Source organism: Hakea prostrata, chromosome 10 (genome assembly GCF_041222555.1).
Source record: "Hakea prostrata isolate BN-2017 chromosome 10, UWA_Hpros_2, whole genome shotgun sequence".
NCBI lineage: Eukaryota > Viridiplantae > Streptophyta > Magnoliopsida > Proteales > Proteaceae > Hakea > Hakea prostrata.
The window spans coordinates 1,541,337-1,560,850 of NC_142609.1; the positions used below are offsets into that span (position 1 = coordinate 1,541,337).

General features: G+C 37.7%; 1 protein-coding gene across 4 annotated transcripts in view; it reads left to right on the top strand.

The window, feature by feature from the left end:
• Positions 1-256: 256 nt before the first annotated feature.
• The window catches only part of LOC149001373 (uncharacterized), a 29,722-nt gene continuing 10,464 nt past the window's right edge, over positions 257-19,514 (top strand). Inside the window, exons 1-10 of one of the 4 annotated variants that reach the window (XM_089136095.1) lie at positions 257-375; positions 525-573; positions 3,214-3,283; positions 4,257-4,358; positions 4,476-4,823; positions 4,920-5,147; positions 6,896-7,152; positions 13,927-14,080; positions 14,816-14,925; positions 15,045-15,132. In XM_089136095.1, the coding sequence (XP_088992221.1) occupies positions 4,980-5,147; positions 6,896-7,152; positions 13,927-14,080; positions 14,816-14,925; positions 15,045-15,132 (777 nt within the window). In that variant the 5' untranslated portion in view covers positions 257-375; positions 525-573; positions 3,214-3,283; ... (1 more) ...; positions 4,476-4,823; positions 4,920-4,979. Of the gene's footprint in view, positions 376-524; positions 574-3,213; positions 3,284-4,256; positions 4,359-4,475; positions 5,148-6,895; positions 7,153-13,915; positions 14,081-14,815; positions 14,926-15,044; positions 15,133-19,514 lie in introns of those variants that run through there. The other 3 variants (XM_089136096.1, XM_089136094.1, XM_089136097.1) reach the window with 3 other exon arrangements.

Consider the following 19,514-nt stretch of genomic DNA (forward strand, 5'->3'; position numbering starts at 1 on the left):
TGCTATAAGCCCAAGTGTGTCTTTTGGGAAGTAATTACATAATATAAGCGGGGCTCCGCTTTGCTCAAGGGGGATTCAAAACGTTAACCTCCTATTTAGAAGTGTTGGTCTTTTACGTATCGGGCTTTGGGGTTGGGTTCACGCTTTCGCCTCTTTTAGTCATGGAGATCACGTGGAGATCAAAAGCAATCGTCCTCAAAATCAAGATGCCCATCATGCGTCTATGATTAATTTCACCAACCGTGTAATAGCAGATTTTGTCCCTCTCTTCTATTTGCTGGGAGCGCGGTGCCCGAACCGGTGACTACATGGAACTCTGAAATTAAACGGTTTCGTTCATACGATCGACTAAAAGAGTAAAGATTCATTTCGAAGGTATTCTCCCTCCAAATTTATCCAGCTCAGTTCTCAAATTGATATTTTCTTGTTAACAAAGTCAGAAATTTAACTTGTTTTGTTTTTCATAGCCTCAGTCGATGTGAACAGTATTGATGATGATTTTTTTTTTTTAACCTTTTGACCAGTAAAAAGTTAGAGACGTAGATGATCTTGGTGTGCACCATCTGAATTAATGTAAGCATGCAGGATTAGATGCAGAATCTATCAGTTTTTTTTTGGACATTTTATCAGCAAATTCAGTAAAGAACCCTAGCTATTGTTTTTTATGGATCTCTGTATTTGGTTTGTGTTTGATATTCAACTTTCTCTGTTTGAAATCCTTTCTAACATTTTCTGATGCTCCTGATCATTGCATCTTATTTTATTTTATTGTTTAAAATAGTGTGGATTTCAGACTGTTGTCCATTTTTCTGGTTCGTTTAACTTGATTGTTTTGATGATGTGTAAAGAAAATGAGATTATCTATTGATGAAATTACTGTCTTGTGCACTCATGAAAATTTGGGAACTTAAAGATCTATTTTGATTACTGAATTCATTAAGAATAATGTAGTAAGGAGTGGAAGCATGTTTTTGTTACTTGTCTTGAGCTCTCCTAGAGTCATTTCAGGCTTTCCCCTTGCTCTTCATCTCCTTCGAGAAACATCCACTGCACGTCCATGCCACCTTAAACAACTTCTCTTGCAACTTATAATTAATTAGAGCTACTCCTAAAATCTAAATTTTTCCTTATTTTATTTAATCTTTCTAGTTTTACCACTCATCCGTCTCAACACCATTATTTCAGCTATGCTAATTTTTATGTTGTTCCGTTACTGCTCAACATTCAACTTTATTTTTCCTTTGTGCCTTAAAGGGAGTACATTGATCACACAACACTACGTAGACACGTTTCCACATCTTTGATCACACAACACTACGTAGACAGGTTTCCACATCTTTGATCACACAACACTACGTAGACACGTTTCCACATCTTTTACCGTGTTCTAATTCTTTGTGTAACTTAATCTTCTATTTCTCCTTCTTTATTCATGATTTAACCTGTATTGAAAATTTCACTTTGTTGCTACTTGCCATCTCCCTGTCAAATTTCCACTACTTCAATTTGAGTCCTGTCATTTCTAAAATCACACACTGTATACTCTGTTTTTGCTCTGATTATCTTAAACCATTTTGATTCAAGGGTTGATCTCCATTTCTTCATTACTCGAACTTTGTCTTTATCCCTGATTTTGTTTTATCAACCAAGATAATATGTAACTAAAATTCTAAAAGCGTACAAGAAGGGCTTTGGTCTTGAATATTTCTTGTAAACTCATCCATGATTCACGCAGACAAATGTGGGTTCAGATGTAAACCTTGAAATCCAATTATGATTGCAAGTTATCAGGCTAATCACCCACCCCCACAGTTCTTAGACTAGTCGCAACAAATAAATAAATATTTATGTATGTGGAGTTGTGGTCACACACATACATGTGTGTAATGTTGTGGAGATTCTTCTTGCATTCTCTAATCTTTTGATAATTTTCCTTGCGGTTGATCTTCCTCTCACATGCAAATTAGGTATCTAAATATTTTCTTGTTCCAGTGGGTTTCAATTACTCTCTCCCATAATTTTATAGTATCGTCCTTAGGATTTTTACTTTATGGTTATTACAGCTTTGAATGTCACTTTTTATTTTCAATTAATTAGAACCACTGAACTTGCCCTCCATTCGTCGACATTTCCTTGTACCCGTAAACTAATTAGACAACTTTGTTGGCCTAATTATTCCACTAATTCCAATGCTTTTCCATACCTCTATTGGAATATCGTCTGGACCTACTGCTTTACAGATCTCTTCTTCTTTAAAGCTTCTTACTTCAGAAACCTAATTACAATGCTTTTCCATACCTCCATTGGAATATTGCCTCAACTACTGCTTGCGATGATGTCAGTTCTAGCAATAATGTGATGAGTATTCCTATTAGTGTGCCTTTATAGTGGAACAAAGAATTGAGTTCCTTCAGCAGAGATGTCTTGGATTCAGTTGATGGTGGGAAATTGGGATTAGGATTCTGATCTAGACCTGATGGTGGGAAGCCAAACGTCATATCCTTCCTGTCTGTTATTTTCGTTCTCTCAAGTAAGCGTTCTATCTCTTATCTTAATAGTGCTTCTTGAGGATATCCTTGTCTTGAGGATAACCTTGTTAGGTGTAGGAGCGGCTCTGCATCAGTTTCTATTGCTGTTATGTTCTGTTCTTATTGGATGTTAAATGCTGATATGGTTCATCATCAAATAGCTCTGTTTTGACTCCCCTGTTGGCAGAAACCAATTTATGTTATTGTTGGAACCTGAGCAGTAGATGCTCTCCACTCTTTGGTGTATTAAAGATGCTATTCCTAGTGACACTCAATCAGGCTTGATCAGATCAGGCCTGCTAATCAGTGGTTCAATATTTTTCCCAAGATCTGGGTTTGCTTTACAAAATATACTATTCTGATTATTACAGCCAATCTGGTCATTAGAAGATTGCAGTTCTCAAGGGTTTACTTGTGCTAATGATTTATGAACATTTGCTAAAGTCTGACCTTTTATTAAATTTGAAATGATGTTGATGTAATTTCTGTTTTAAGATCTGCTTGAGTTTTTGTTTAAATGGGAGCATAACCTGAACCTTGGATTCATCCTATCTAACCTTCCGACCACTAGTTTATTTCTGGTATCTTGAATAAGAAGTTGATAACATTGTAAATAAGCTTTTGGAATTACATAATTCAGTGATTCAACATTGTTTCTAAGCTATTAGCTACTTACGTTTTTCAGTGACCTTGAAATGAAAGAGAAAAACAGTACTTCACCGCTCAAGCGCATTTTGGTAAATTGTGCTTCTCAGGTAATAATATTCAACTGTTTTGGGCCAAGATCCATGTTTAAACTTTTAGTGCTCCATTTCATTGAATTTATATTAAACATGTTGTTATTCATACCTTCTCTTGGGCTTGAGCACTTGAAACAATCTTATGCCATGTGGTTTGAGCCTCATCGATATATGCATATTTTTGAGTTTTGATTGAGAATAATGCAAGAAGTGACTTTGACAAATCTTCTTTGTCGATAACCTAGGACCAATCAATCGCTTTATTTAGGGTTCAAACACCTTTTGCTATGCATATTTTTCTTTGAGAGTATTTTATTGTCACAAAGGTCTGCCACTTCTTCCAAATGTTATAAAGTATTTATGCTGCCATGTCAATAGATATATGTTTCAGAGTCTGACTCAATTCCCTCTTTTACATTGGTACTCATCTGGTGTATGTTCATGCATGTCTACCAGTCCACTAGACGTTATTGTTTGCTGCCCCAACTCTGGGTGGAATTGGATGGTTCACGTTGATAATAACATAAAAAAGATGGCCCAGATTCTTTTTTCCTTTTTTGATTTTCAGAAACATGAGCTTCTTTTATTTTTTTTTTCTCCTTTTTTTCACAGATAACTAAAGGATTATATTGTCAAATGTTATTTTTTGGGGGTTTTTTTATTATTTTTTATTGGGGGGGGGGGTGGGTTGGGGTGGGGGTGGTTTGAGTGAGTAAAGTTTCTACAGGGGACCCATAAGAAGATTTGTCATGGATACGCAGAAAGGACAACTGTTGCTAGGAACTTTTCTTCAAGCATCATGCTTCTAAATGCTGATAAAGGAGAATAACAAAAAAAAAAAAAAAAAAAAAAATCAACTATGGAAATATTTCCACTTTTTGGATATTTACTTCTTATCAACTGCACTTGAGGAGCTCTGCTGGGTAAGCAAGTGAGATCTGATTAATACCCATGTATGGCATTATTAATTATGAAACTGATTGTGCAGGCAAAAGAATATGGGAGTTGTGTTGCCGGAAAAGTTCCACAAGTTGAACGCGATATGTGTTTAAAGGAGTTTCTTGCTCTAAAAGCATGCATGCAGAATACGGTACCACTTTTGTTATTGAAATGGAACATATAATGCTACATCTCCATAAAAGTAAACGATTTACTAATGTATCTATTTTATATTACATTGATATTAAAATATTTTGTTGGTTTACAGCTGAGAGGAAGGTCTTAGGCTCTGAAATGCTCTTTCCATAGTAGAAGCAGTGGTATGGATCCATAGCCTCTATTTGTAAAGCCAGGAAAGAAGAAAATCAGGAGAATACAAAGTCTTGTATTCTTATCCTATGCATTCTTCATTGCTATCAGAGTACTTTGGATGAAATTTTCTTCTTCTTTTTAACTATTTTCAGTGGCTAAAGACAGTTTTAAGTTTGAGGAGCCTTGTGGTTGAGGCCTTCTTTAAACTTGAACAATTTATGTGCAAAACTATGGAGAAGAAAAACTGAAGCATGGAGAAAGCAACGTGATGTTATTAACTTGATAAATGTTGTTTTAGTGTTTGGTATATTACAACTCTCATACCTTTAATATATTTTATTGTTGTTGCACTGGTATGGTATTGTTGTACTTACCTTAAATTTTGTATCTACCCGTGGAGGCCTGTTTACCATACTCTTCCAAGTTCTTTTGTCAAGGCTGAATTACAAGAAAATACAAGATGTTGGGGAAAGCACCAAGTGATCAGCCAACTGTTGGTTTAAGTGGATGTGGTGCGTTGTCACATGTTTACATACAGCATCCACCTCTAAGATGCAATATTCCTGGATCAAGAGGTCTATTCCATGATGATGGGAATAAGTTACTGCTCTCCGTCACATCTGATCAGGTATTCTAACCTAAATACCAAGTGAGAAGTTCAGTTGAGTAAACAGATGTGCATGTTTTTTTGTGCATCATCAATGTTTGTGATCTTATGGTTCTTGTTAATTTTGCTTATTTAAAAAAATGTAAAAAAATGAAATCTAAGTACAAATGTAAAAAAGGCGGCTGCTCAGTTCATAAGGTGTCTCCTAGAGAATAAAGCTCATTTTTTTTGCATGCACAAAAGGTGATGCCTTGGCAACACTTTCGATAACGAAGAACTGAACCTTGTAGTAGATGAGAAAAAGGTCTCAGTGCGGGCCCCTTCTGGCTGCTTTCGGAAGTGAAATCATGCTGTAGCAAACAGATTTTTTTATCATGAAATCAGGAGAAGAATGCTTGCTGTTTAGAATGGGCAGAGAAGTTAGGGTTTAATGTGAAACTAGGGTTTTAGAATAAATGGCGAAGATGTTGGAAATTGGAATTGGTTAAGAAGTTGGGTCTTGACATCTTGTCATGTTCGATGAAGGTTTTAATGGCAACAAATTTATTGTAAGGGAAATAAAATATAAAACTGTGCCAAATGCCCTTAGTGCTTGACCACTATCCTCCCTGCCACTCTGGAACATGGATGGAGCTCTTTAGTTTCCCCTTGTAGCTTAGTTACCATGGGCCAAGCCAAAGCTCTAGGAAGAGGTGGATGTTCACTTCCTGTTGTTTTCTACATGGATTGGCCTTACTTAACCCTAACCAATCAGGATGTTTGTGACACCAGCTATATACCTGCCCCCTTGTTTTCTATATATATATATATATATATTTTTTTTGATGGACCTTTTCCCCAGAAGAATACTTGTAAAATGAAGAGTTGACGTATTTGCTAAGGTAATCCTTGGATGTAGACAGATTGGCGAGGCAGGGTCATTTTACAGATAGTTTTCTCTGTTATTGAAGTAAACTTTTTCTCTAAATGGTATGTCGTGGTTGTGTGGGGGTGATAGGTAATGTATAGATATAGATATAACATGTACTTCAGATGATTCTAATTGGTTTAATGAGTGGAAAAATGCTAAGTTCATTGTATCACCCAGACATTTTTAAGATGTCTGGGTAACAAGAAGTCAATAAGAAAAAGGTTGTCCAACAAAGATATGGGGTACCTGACATGGCAATTGTTTGTAACTATATATAGCCTAATGTAGAAAACAAAGTCACAGAACTATGGTGTCTAATGGAGCAATAGTGCAGGATTTTGTACATGACAGATTGCTGATGAAGTATTCATATTACACAGAAATCCTAAGATGATTAGAGGTCCTTGGGTTTGACAATTAATCTATAGATACAAGATCTATTACGGAATACATAGTAGATTCAATTAAAAGACTAACAGATTCATCGCTGCTCAACAAAGCTTTATTCTTGCTAAATGGGGTCTGCCACGTGAATCCTGTCTCATTTTTCAACCCTGTGCAATAATGAATTGGTTAAATGTTTAAAGCATTTAAAATTTATGGTATTACAATGCATGAACACTCAAATTTTTTAGTGGATAGCTTACAGTCTATGATTTCACTGCATTTCATGTTGGGTCAGTAACCTGCATGTGTTAGCTGAATATATGCCAATACGTGAACCTTTGGTCCAACAAAAATTTTGAACTTGGAGAGAACAGAATGAGAATGAATATAAATTGTTATGGTATTTCAATTCTATATCATTTTTCTTGTACATTGACTTCTGGAGTCCCATTTTTTGGTTCTTCCTGTGCAGGTTTTTGCATGGAAAACTGTTCCTGTTGCTCCTTTTGATGCTCCTACATCTGATTCAATAGGTGAAGGGCCAGTACTTTCTATTCGATATTCTCTAGATGAGAAGGTCATTGGGATCCTACGATCTACACTTGTGATTGAGTTCAGGAATAGAGATACTGGGGAAGCTTTTATCCATAGGTGTAAATCATCTGAGTGCATACTGGGATTTTTTTGGACAGATTGCCCATCCTGTGATGTTATACTGGTGAAGACTAGGTATGTATTACCAAGAATAAATACAAATTTAGGCACTAAGTAATTGCATTTTGTGCAGCTTGAATTTATTATATGTGAAAGCATAATTTGAATTTGACTGGAGCTATTAGTCTGAAATTGTTTGATAGTTAGGATTTTCTCTTTCTTTTTTATTCGCGTCTGCTGGGGAGTGTGTGTGCACTCTGCATGTATGTTTATACATCTGTGAGTTTCTTTAGCACAACCTCATATATTCTACAAAGGCTTCATCATGCAGATACATACAAACTGCAACTCAACCCTACCCAATTAAATAGGGTTGGCCATCTTGCCCTCCAATAGTAGATCTTATATGTTCTGCCAAGGCTTTGTCATGTGGCTACAAATGTTACATGACTCATGGTTTGAGATCTTGGTGGCAAGAAGGATCTCAGTCCCTTGAAGAACCGAGATTTGGTAAAATTCTTGGCTCATCTTAGTGGGTATTAGGGCTCAGCTTGGGTTGGAATTTGGTATTTAGCCTATCTTAGGCCTTCTAAACACAATGTGGCCTTAAATTTGTGAGAAAACGAGTGAATATATGAGTTCCAACTCAACCTTGACTTTGAAACCGGTACATTGAAAGAGTGAAAATACATATAAAACATGAAATACACAACCATTACTTGATATAAAACGAAAATATAAAGGTTTTAAAATCAAACATGTTCAATTGTTTGTAATTTCATATTACAATGTCAATGTACTATGTAAGCTACACCATGAGAGTGCAAGCATTAAATGAATGACTAAGCAGCTCCTCTAACTTTTGCTCCACTACCATTAGTACCAGCACTTGCACCACCGCCACCAGGTCAACCAGCCGTTGGTGTTGTTTAGCTACTTAGACAAGTTTTCAAGAATAACACCTTCACCTCTGGAAGGGCTTGGTGGCACTTGGGTGTATCAACTTAATATCCAACCAAGTGTTGCTTGAACCTTAATTTACCTCCTTGGATGACTCTACCACATTAGTTGCACATTATTCTTTGTCTTCTTGCATACATGGGGACCCCACGATGCCAATCAATTTCCTTTTCCTCCATTAGTTTAGCAACCTATAAATTGAATGAGAAGCCGTCTTATTCAATGCCAAAGTGAAACAATTAAGATACTTGTAATTATCAAAGTGTTTGTTGTGCTCAAAGTTCAAACCTTATGCTCAAATTTGCAGAATTGGTGACTAGTATCACTCAATTTGATGCCAAATCTAGTGCTGAGTGTGTATCCAAAAGGTTTCCCAACTCAATTCATCCCTGTATAACCTCTTGTATGCATCTATAGTATGCAAATATTCTTTGATAATGTACATAATGAAGGTGCAACAACCTTGATAACCTTCAGCAGTGGGTAGTGAAGGCGATAATCTGTTGGCTGTGCAATAGGTGGGTGTAGGTTTCCAAAGAAGTCACTAAATAACCTACCTTCACTACCATAACTGTACTTGCCAGGGTTGGTGTCGTTAGGAATATGATGCCTTCCATACCGAAGTAGGCACAATAATTGGATCCCGTAGTGTGATCAGCGTATGCATACCTTGAGGATTGCCAAAGCTAATGGCGACTACCACTGGTGACAGTGCTCATACTCCTCATGCACATTACTAGATCATGTATACTTATATCACTTTACAGCCCGTGCATTTGTGACTATGAGTCATGGTTAAGCCTCCTGTTAAGTAATGGGCCAGGCACCAATTTGGTCCATATCTCGAGTGGCATGGGTATATTGTGTCTCACCAGTGAATCTAATAGGTGATGACCCCCTTTTTCTCCACAATACCAGTTCTCTCCTCCACCTGCACCATTACCAATTGCACAATCACCACCATTGCCTCTATGACTTTGAGATTTGAGTAGGGGCATCATTATCATCTCCCTCTATAGAGGATCCACTAGGACTCTCCGCTGTAAGAGGTCGGCTAGGTGGCTCCTCAAATGGTATAGCTGGTTGTGTATGCAATCTAAATCCTAATATGTGGGCATCCACCTCAACTAGGGTCCATAGTGCACCTTAATCCTTTACCCACTAGTGTATCACATCATCTTCCTCATCCTCTGCATCACAAAAAATATCTGCCAACTTAATCAATTCTCGAGAAGAGACGTCGCCCATATCATCACATATGTAATATAATCCAATCTCATGTTGGTAGTGCAAATACACCTACTACTCAAGTTTCTTGCTCCCCAATTTGTTGCACGTCTTACTATGAATGAGAGAAAAGGTGCTCTAATTCCACCTGTAACCAGAGGATGAGCAAGTCTATGATAGCGCCCAAATGTCTCTCTTCCTCAAATTCAGGGTACTTGTTCTATATAGGACTCACCAGTCTGCTGTATAACAAAATGTAAGAATACATTAGGTCTTGGGAAGTAAATCCTATAATACTGGGTTATATTCTTAGTTGAACTAGATATGCTTACCAATGTCTCCCTTGTTCCTAGCTACAATTGCAATGGCCCTGCCAAATCCACAGTTGCATCTTTGGAATCTTTGATCTATACACCCATGTTTCAAGTTTCAACTTCTAATTAGTACAAATACCAATACTGTATAAGAAAGAAGAAACCATGAAATAAGTTCTCGCCTTTTGTATTAGTAATCCCTTGGTTGCTGGGATTTGGCTCTAATTTCACCACCACCTGTTGCACTGCATCTGTCAAATTGGTGTCAAGCCCAAGATTATACTTGTACCGGTACTTGGGTCTAAGATAGTAAGCTAGTGATAAGGAATATAAACTTGGTTGGCAACTTATTTGTTCAGGAAAATGCAATCAACATTCTAAAGTATAAAACAGTAAGTGTAAAACATAAGGTGGCAATCACTAGCTTTGTGTAAAGGATGGCTCAAATGCTTCTCCCATCTTTCATAATAATCTCAATGTAGCTCTAAGGGAAGTAGCTTGGACCATCTCTTTCATTTATTATTTTTAATGGAAATGTATATATGGGCTAAGGGGGGGCTTCTTCTGAGTGTCCACCATCCTCAAAATAGCCATAATTGGCTACAATATACCCACCACCAATTAGGGCCCTTTAGAAGGCATCACTAGCAATGGTCTGTTGGGTTATTCTCCCTGCAGGTGTGTTAGATCCAAGACATCCAAACCAATTCTCATTAGCAAACATAGACTTGAGATCACCACTTTGGACTAGAAGCTCTTTTCATGCAAGATGATTGGTGGCAAAAATAGTGATACTAGACCTCATTAGATCACCACCACACTTGCTCCTCAGCAGTTGCAAGGCATACCCGTTGTTGTAGAAAAATATGGTCACTTGACCACACTTCCCATAAACCTCCTCTTGCTCGAGTCCTTCAACATCAAACAAATGGAATGGGCAGAATAGGGTGCCTAGAAGAGATGAATCATGTTGCTCTTCTTTGAGATCAACATTTCCCAGCCTTCTTATAGTTAGCTTCAAGGATCACAGTTTCGGTTTCAATCTGGCCAAAACCAATATTTCCAAGCTTTGACCTAGGTTTCAGGGCTCATATCATATGACCTCCATTTTATCTGATTTCTTGCCTCCTACCTATTTAAAGCATAATAAAACAATGGAACTAGTAGTTTGCCAAAAAAAACCACAAAAGGTTATCATTCAAATATACTAACAAATGATTGGTTCCAAGAAGTACAAATTGTACTGCATACAGGCATAGAATCATTAGCATATATGAATTGTTTGATAGAATGATTACATATACAACAAGTCAACAAACTATAATGACCAATTAGCAACTACAATGTCCTAAACTTAAATTCCATGCTGAGTGCTTGCCTGGAACCGGTGGATCTATCCCTTCTCTGTAGTAGTACTCCGAGTATTGATGAAAGCCGACCGTGAAGGTTTGCCCATGAAGTAATCCATGAACTGAGACACTATGTTTCTATAGGTGGAATCATCCACTTATTGTAGATATCGCATCGTGAGAACTTTTCCCCCTACGTTCCGACAAAATTTCTAGCATTTTCCCCTGAAGTTTCAACATATTTTGACAAATGATTGATTAAGGGTGAAATAGAGGTTGAAATCACAAAATCCAGCCAAAAAATGGTTTGGGGATCGAAACCCAAAGAATGAAACCTGGCGGAAGTTGTCAAAACCTGCGAAATCTCGTAAGTTTAAACAGGTTTTGACCGTTTTGGTGGAAATTTTGACTGTTTCAGTCGAAATCTACTACTTTTTCTACTCCACCTTGGTTTCGTTCAAAAATTGTAGTATGGTTAGCATTAGTATCGTTATCTGTGACAACTTGGATAACATTAATTGCCCCTACCTCAGGCACCACCTTCCTGAACTGTTTGTAGTTGAAATCTGCACCTTTACCTCCTTGGATGCATCCAAATACTTCAAGAAGACTGTCTTGCTGTTGTAGTTCACCCTGAAGTTTATAGTGGATTGTTTAGTAGGTGTAGTTCATGCATCAGCCATCACTGTGAGCTCATATGTCTCCCACCTTGTCTTGAGTGTTTCAATGTACTCCCCTAACTCCTTTTGCTTTTCCAAGTATTCATTCATCAACTCCCATGATGTGGGGTCCTTTCATTCCTAGACTTGCCCCACATATGGATCAAGCATCCCTTGGTAATATGGGCCCAGGATTACATTAGGGGCAATGTTGTTGTAGAACATAAACTTGTTGATTGCATCCCTTACTTCTATCATCTTTACTACCAAACATTCGAGAGATGGTTGGTTGGTAGTAGTCTTGTTGCCTGATGGTGGTGGAATCCTACTGAAGTATAGGATTTGAGAATGACACTCTCCTAGTCTCCTGTATGTTGGGTCCCCCTTAACTTCTATCATCTTTACTACCAAACATTCGAGAGATGGTTGGTTGGTAGTAGTCTTGTTGCCTGATGGTGGTGGAATCCTACTGAAGTATAGGATTTGAGAATGACACTCTCCTAGTCTCCTGTATGTTGGGTCCCCCTTAACTTCTATCATCTTTACTACCAAACATTTGAGAGATGGTTGGTTGGTAGTAGTCTTGTTGCCTGATGGTGGTGGGATCTTACTGAAGTATAGGATCTGAGAATGACACTCTCCTGTATGTTGGGTCCTCCGCATGTCCAGTCTTTCTCCTCCTCTCACCTCCTTGCTCAAATGTAGATGCAATAGTTGATCCAGATACACCTGCACGTCTTGCTTGTTCATATTGCCACACATTCTCATTATGCAAGGACTGTCACTTGCAGGAAAAGCACCTTCATCGGTCTCCACTCTGCCAGTGATTCTACCCACTCTTCTGGCCACCTCATCATCATCTAATTCCTCCTCTACATCTGTAGACCACCTCTATAACATAGCCTCCTCAAACTCCCTTTGATGTCTTTCCTTCTCTAGTTCTTTGCCCTCTTCAGTCTCCCTTCTTTCAACTGTTGGCAATTGTTTGCTGCACCTTCATAGTGTACTTTAGGACACTTGGCCACACCCCTCTATCCCCCTGCAAAGTGTTGTTTTAATCTAGTTGCACCCCTAGAGTTCAGCACCTTCTCACAATACTGACATTTTGACTTCTTTTTGTCGGTGGTTAGGGCATCTCTATGTTGCCATGCAATGTTAGCAGCACCAGTACCACTCCACATTTAGCCATTTAAACTGATCTATAATATAATACATTAATACATATCATCAAATACTAGTATATGCTGACAAACATATTATAACATGATTGTATTTTTGAAAAACACAAAATAACATAAGAATCATCTTAAAAAAAAGATAATTTTCCATAATTAAGAATATTTTGTGTACTTATTTATTAAATATGAAAATTTAAAATAAATATTAACATTCATGAAAAAGATAATTTGACTGCGTGAGGTTTTTGCCCTTCCAATGGAGTCTAACATATATTACAAACATGTCCAAAACATAAGTATTTTTCAGGACATTTTAGTATAATTTCTTTTTAATTTAGAAATTTCAAAAATTAAATTTATGATAGAAAAATAATTTCTTTCACATGAAAGTGTAGATCAAGCAGAGGTGTTCAACATATATTAGATGCACATCCAAACACCTAGTGTAGACCATAATTTTTTGGGGGAAGAAAATGAAGTTTTCACTTCGAGATCGGATTTGAAATCAGTAGATCCTTGTTGTAGATGAACTAAATAGCTTGTTGATGGACCAGTGAAAAATCCAGCCAAAGCACCAAAACTAGCAAAGGGGGAGGAGTTCCTGTCAAGAAAGTCGAGATCAAGATATCTCAACTCGACTCGATTGAGATATGGTACAAATAATGAATGGGCTGAACCAAGATCTTGGTCAAGATTTTAAATTTTCTGGAACTTGCATGAGATCTCGTGTCAAGGCTTCAAAAACCGGAGATCTCACGAGATCCCAAACCATTATATAACTCTAAACTTGGTCATTTCCCATATCTACTGCAACATGGATATTGTGTTTGTTTGTGTCCATGAATGATGGTTGATGTTAATTTTGATTTGTTGTATCATGGACAAACTATGTCTTGATGTTATTCTAGAGGGTGGGTTTTCCTTAAGCTCGGTATTGCTTTGACTTTACTCAGAAATAGATAAAGCTTTATGGAAGACTTTCAGATTGAGCCTCGTGGAGCCTTCCATTTTAACTTGACTATTGAATGGCTAAGTGCATAGAGTGCACAGATATTTATTTCCCTTTCCAGCTGAGCTAGTGTTTACTTTTTTAGTCTCATTTAGTTATGCCTTTTTTTTCAAATTTCATTTCATTGATATGAAGTATGAAGTCCAATTACAGTGGGCTGGATATGTTTGCATACGAACATGAATTGAAGGCACTTCGCTTGGTTGAGACAAAAAGATTGAATGTAAGCTGGTATGTTTACACTCATGAAAGTCGGCTACTTCTTCTCGCCTCTGGAATGCAGTGCAAGTCTTTCACAGGATATCAGGTAGATATATCGATGCCAATTACATAAAGGATTTAAGTTTGGGATCTACCATTGTTTAAGTTTTTTAGTCATTTATGTTATTTAGTATTCAGCAGAAACTCCATTAATTTATGGTAGCTAATGCCTTAATGTAAAACTTGTTAATTGGATTCATGTCAGCTAGCACCTTTCATACTACTTTGAATGTTAGTTTCCTCTGTAGCAGTCTTCTCAACCCCTCATATACCCCCTTTCCTTCATAAAAAATCAAAAGAAGGAAAAAGAAGAAGTTCAAATGCATGATGCCAATGACGTAGTTTTAATCCTTGGATGGAAACTTTACATTCCTTAATTCGACGGCATCACATCCTGGGCAAGAAAGTAACTGTGATGATACCGAAACTCTGGTGTTTGTACCAACTCTCTTTCCCACGAATAGAGTTGCAAAATCACAGGTTATCACTGTTACAATTCTTTCCTCAGTGAGAAAAATTATGCTTCTTTGACTCTGGCTACATCTGAATGCCTCTCTGTTTATTAATGACTTAAATAAGTAGTTACATATTTCTATGAATACTGTCAACTGGATCTCTTTGGTAACTTTGTTTTTCTCAAATGCCGTTTTTAAATGATTTTTTAGTGTATATTGACTTAAACTACTTTTCTGTTTCTCCAATGAAGTTCTGGTGCAATTCTTCTCATCTAAGCATTTGATAGTGCACAGTAATATTCCCAATCATTTTCTTTATCTTTCAGTTTTCAGCTGGAGGAATTGTTCGCTTGCCAAGGTTTGAGATGGTGATGGCAAATGCTGAGGCAAACAAGAAACCTGTCCTATCTGCAGAAGACGTTCATATCGTTACGATGTAGTTTTCTTTACTGGTTTCCTCTTGCTAAAAACAATTCAGTTCACCTCATTAATTTGTCTTCTAAAGCATGGGAGTTCAGGTGTTTTCTTTTACTAAATATGTGTCAGTATTTACAGGTATGGTAGGATATACTGTTTGCAAGTTGATAGGATAGCGATGTTGTTGCACTTGTATAGGTTTTACCGGGATGCCATCATACAGCAGGTAAATCATTATATGTGCTATCTTATTTTATTTCAATATATTTGCAACAGATAGATGTTCCTCCATTAGCTCAATCTCTTCCAATCTTTCCTTTCGTTTTAGATTGTTGATGAAATAATCACTTATAATATTAAGATATGCTGCTGATGGGTCCTCTACCTCCTTCTGGATTGATCCTTGGCACCCTTTGGGTGTCCTTTACAACATCCTTAGCCCCTATCAACTCTACGGGTCCTGTATTCCCAAATCGGCCTTACTTTTGGACTTTATATTGGGCAATTCTTGGGTCCCTCCCTCTTCCCCTTTGTGTCTCACTCAAGTCTGGTCCAACCTCCCCCCCCCCCCCCCCCCCCCAAAAAAAAAAAAAAAAAAAAAAAAAAATCCCCCTCGACCGAACTGTTTGGCTCCCTTCCCCTACTAGTTCCTTCTCCACATCCTTGGTGGAAGCTCGTCTGCTGCCCCAGTAACGTCATCCCCTAGCACCTGTTGGTTTGGTTCAAGGGTCACATCCCTCACTACTCCCTTACTATCAGGAGAACCTTCACCCTTTGCCTCCCCACTCAATCATTTCTCATTCACTAGAATAACCTTGAAGATGTAAATCACCTCTTCCTTTTCTGCCCCTTCTCCAGCTCCATATGGGAGAAAACCATTACCTCCATTTGGCCCCGCTCGAGACGCTCTTTTGGGTTTTAGAGAGTGGGTCCTGGTTTTGAGATCCTTCCTTGGTACTACCATCTACGATATGGTTGGTAAGCTGATGTTTGGTACTATGATCTCTCACTTATGGTTGGAATGGAATCTAAGGAGATAGACTTTAGACTCTAGATCCATTGACATGATTTGGAAAGCCATTTGCTTTGATGTTATAGCTAGGCTTCAAATGATCCCAATCCCCTATCTAGGAAACCCGAAGGAACATGCTGATAGTTGTTACCTGGGGTCTTGGCTCCTCCCTTTTGCTGCCTAATCAGCCATCGCTTTGGGTCCAGGTCTCTCCCTTGGCTTCCATTTTTTTATTGCCTTTCTCCCTCTCCCTTGCATATTCTTTCTTCACCTGTAGGGTTCTTTGGTAATGAAATCTTCATTCATCCCCCCCCCCGACAAAAAAAAATGTTGCCATTTTTCATACCGTTGTCTTGTTTAATCGAGTTGCTAATTGATTAAAATAAGTATCTTTCCTTTAATATATTTTAAACTTCCCCCTCACTCGCCCGCACCAGGGGGTGTTACACTTTCTATCAAAATTTTGTTTATCATATCTATAATTGGCTGTAGTATCAAGAAATAGGTATCCATAAGCAATATTTGGATTCATGAAATTCAGAAGGAACGACATGATAAGAGAGTCATTCGAGATCCATTTATCCCGAGAAACACCAAGGGTTGTAGGCTTAATAGTGGTGCCTGTAATGTGTCCAACAAGTCTTCTTCTGGCAATAGTCAGGTATGCAGATTGAGACCATACCATATAATTCCTTCCATCAGATCTTACCGAAAGAGGAGGAAGAGTGGGATAATGTTTGGAGCCAGTGGGAGCAGTAGCGCCATTAGTGGTTGCCATGTTCCAAAAAATTTATGGTGCCTTCAGTCTTCACCCTTTTGAAACCACTGAAATGTCGCAAAATTGAATAGTCTGACCACCCAAATAAGTGTAGGGAGTCATATGATAAGGAATAACATCTGATTTCCCCCCCTCCCTTTGGGAAATTAGTATTGCTGGTTACAAGACAATTAGGGTTGTTAGTTCAATAAAAAAATAAAACCAGAAGTCGGCAGAGGCAATAGAAGAAAACAACAAAACAATAAGCCTTTTCCCAACTAAATGGGGTTGGCTACATGAATTCTTGCCCTCCAATCAGCTTTGTTGAGGCCATGCTAGATACAAGGCCTAAGCTATGCATATCCTTTCTCACCGCTTATCTTAAGGTTATCTTAGGTCTGCCCGTAGCTCTCCTAGTTCCTTCAATTTGGATTATATCACTTATTCGTACAGGGGCATTTATAGGTGTTTGTTGAACGTGGTTGTGCCACCTCTAACGACTTTTTCATAGTTTATCACTTATGGGAGCAATTCCTAGAAATATGCTTGAAGAAAAAGAAAAAAAAGGAAGTTGCAGTGTTGATTGAGTTTCAAGTCAAGCAGAGATGTCATTTCTAGTCTATCTCTTTCTATTTGTATTTATGAAAAGTGAATAAATCATCATATAATAATGGAGAAATTGCAATAGAAAAGAAAAAGGGGGAGATTTGTGATGATTTTGAAATCTTTTCTACTAGGTAATCTATTATCCTTATACATGAAGATAATTAATTTGGTTGTTGTGGTCGGACTCTATTATGGATTTTTGTCCATGTTCTCCATAGGGCCCTCTTATCTCTTCCTTCTCTGAGCTCAGGTTATGGAAGAAGGAAACCAAGGAGGTATCAGTAAGAACTGCTTTTATTATGGGACGACTCATGATGTTTACATCGATCTATTATGCGCCTCTACATCTAACATTGGGTAGACCTGATGCAATAATGTCCTAGTTCTACTGTATCTTTTGTTTTATTTCTTCTAGAACAATCACAAACACTTTTTTGGTTATGGATTTAATACAAAAAATTCAATGCGTAATCTCAACATTCAATGTGTATTGCGGAATAATCTCATTTTTCAATTATTCAACCATTTCATTTTGCCAAGTTCAATGTTAGCCAGATTAGTCAACATTTATATGTTTTGATGCAAGTCATGCAACAACAATATCTTATTTGTAAAAAGTAGTTTTGTTGGTTGGTTTATTGGTCACATTTTATTCATGAAATGGGTTAGGTTGGTATTATTCTGGATGAAGAAGAAGAAGAAAGAAGGTATTGCAGGTCTGGCAATGGCTAGGTGAGTGCAATTAAGTTTCAGGTCAAGCAATGGATGAATAAGAAGAAGAAAGAAAGTATTGCAGGTCTGGCGATGGCTAAAGGTGAGTTTGATGGAGGTTCTGGTTGTAGGTTTGGAGGTGGCAGATGCTCTAGAATGGTTAGTCAATGGCTAAAAGGGAGTTCAAGGTGGAGGCGATAGGTATTGCAGGGTTCAGCGCTAGGTGTAGTTGCAGCAGCAAGACGGCAATGGAGGATGCATAATCGATGAAGGAGTGAGAGAGAGAGAGAGAGAGAGAGAGAATTGACTTTGGTGTCTCTCTTGCCTAATCGACTTTAGGCTTGATGCCATGTTGGGAAAGTCGATTGTGGTAGAATGGCTTGTATAGATCAATGTGATCCCAAGCCCTTTATTTATAATGAAGTGAAAAGAACCCTATTGCATAAAATATCCTTGCTTGGGCAACAAGAAATAACAAATTGAGTAAATACATAAACCAAACTCCTAATAGAATTGAACCACCCAACACACCTTATGTTATTTATTTATTTTCCCCCCTACATTGTTTTGAAAATATCCATGTAGGCATGATGCGGACTTCAATGCATTGGTAATTTTCATGTAGGGACAGAATCAGCCCACATTGCATGTTCTTATGGTCTAAGCCTAAGTCTAACTCCAGTCAATGTGTGAACGGGAATTTGGTAGTCAAATAGAGGGGCTGTAGTGTGAAAACAAGAAACTTTGTTGTCAAAGGAGCTTTCCTTTATCTAGAGGTGGGTAGTAGTTGACCAATGTTAGTGTTGGATTCTATTAGGAGTCTAATAAGAGTTTGTATAGGAATTAAATTAGAGTTTGCATTCATGTAAACTTCTATTCCTTGTAATAGTTTACTTTCCACTTTATTATAAATAAAGGGCTTGAGATCATGGATCAATAAGCCATTCTGCCAAACATTGTATTTCAACATGGCATCAGAGCCTAAATTCGATTTGGGAAGCGACCTACCTTCTTCTTCTTCTGATTTTTTTTCAAACCCATCGCCAATCTTCAGTTCTAGGCAGTTTTTCAGTACCATCTTGGTCGCCAACTGAAACAAAAAAAAAAAAAGAAAAAAAGAAAGAAGAAGACGATTCTGTTCCGTCTCGATTCAATGAATAAGAACAGAAAACAGAGGAAAGAAGAAGAGAAGAAGAAATCAGCAACTTCCGCTGCTTCTGCAACAACTTCGGCTTCAGCTCCTGCAATTTTTTCTGTCTGATTCTTCATCTGAAGCCTGCGATTCTGAAGCTTGGTTAGTCATCTGAAACCTTCGATTGGGGTTCTGCTATTAAGGTTCTTCGACTGGGGCTGTTCTCCTTAAGCCTGTGAAAGACCATAACGGATCTGTTATGGTTTGAATTTGATTTTTGAATTCAAGTTTTTGAATTCAATTTTTGAATTTAAGTTTTGAATTCAAGTTTTGAGGGTTATTTTGGTAAATTTGCTTTACAGGGGAATTCAAGTTTTTGAATTCAATTTT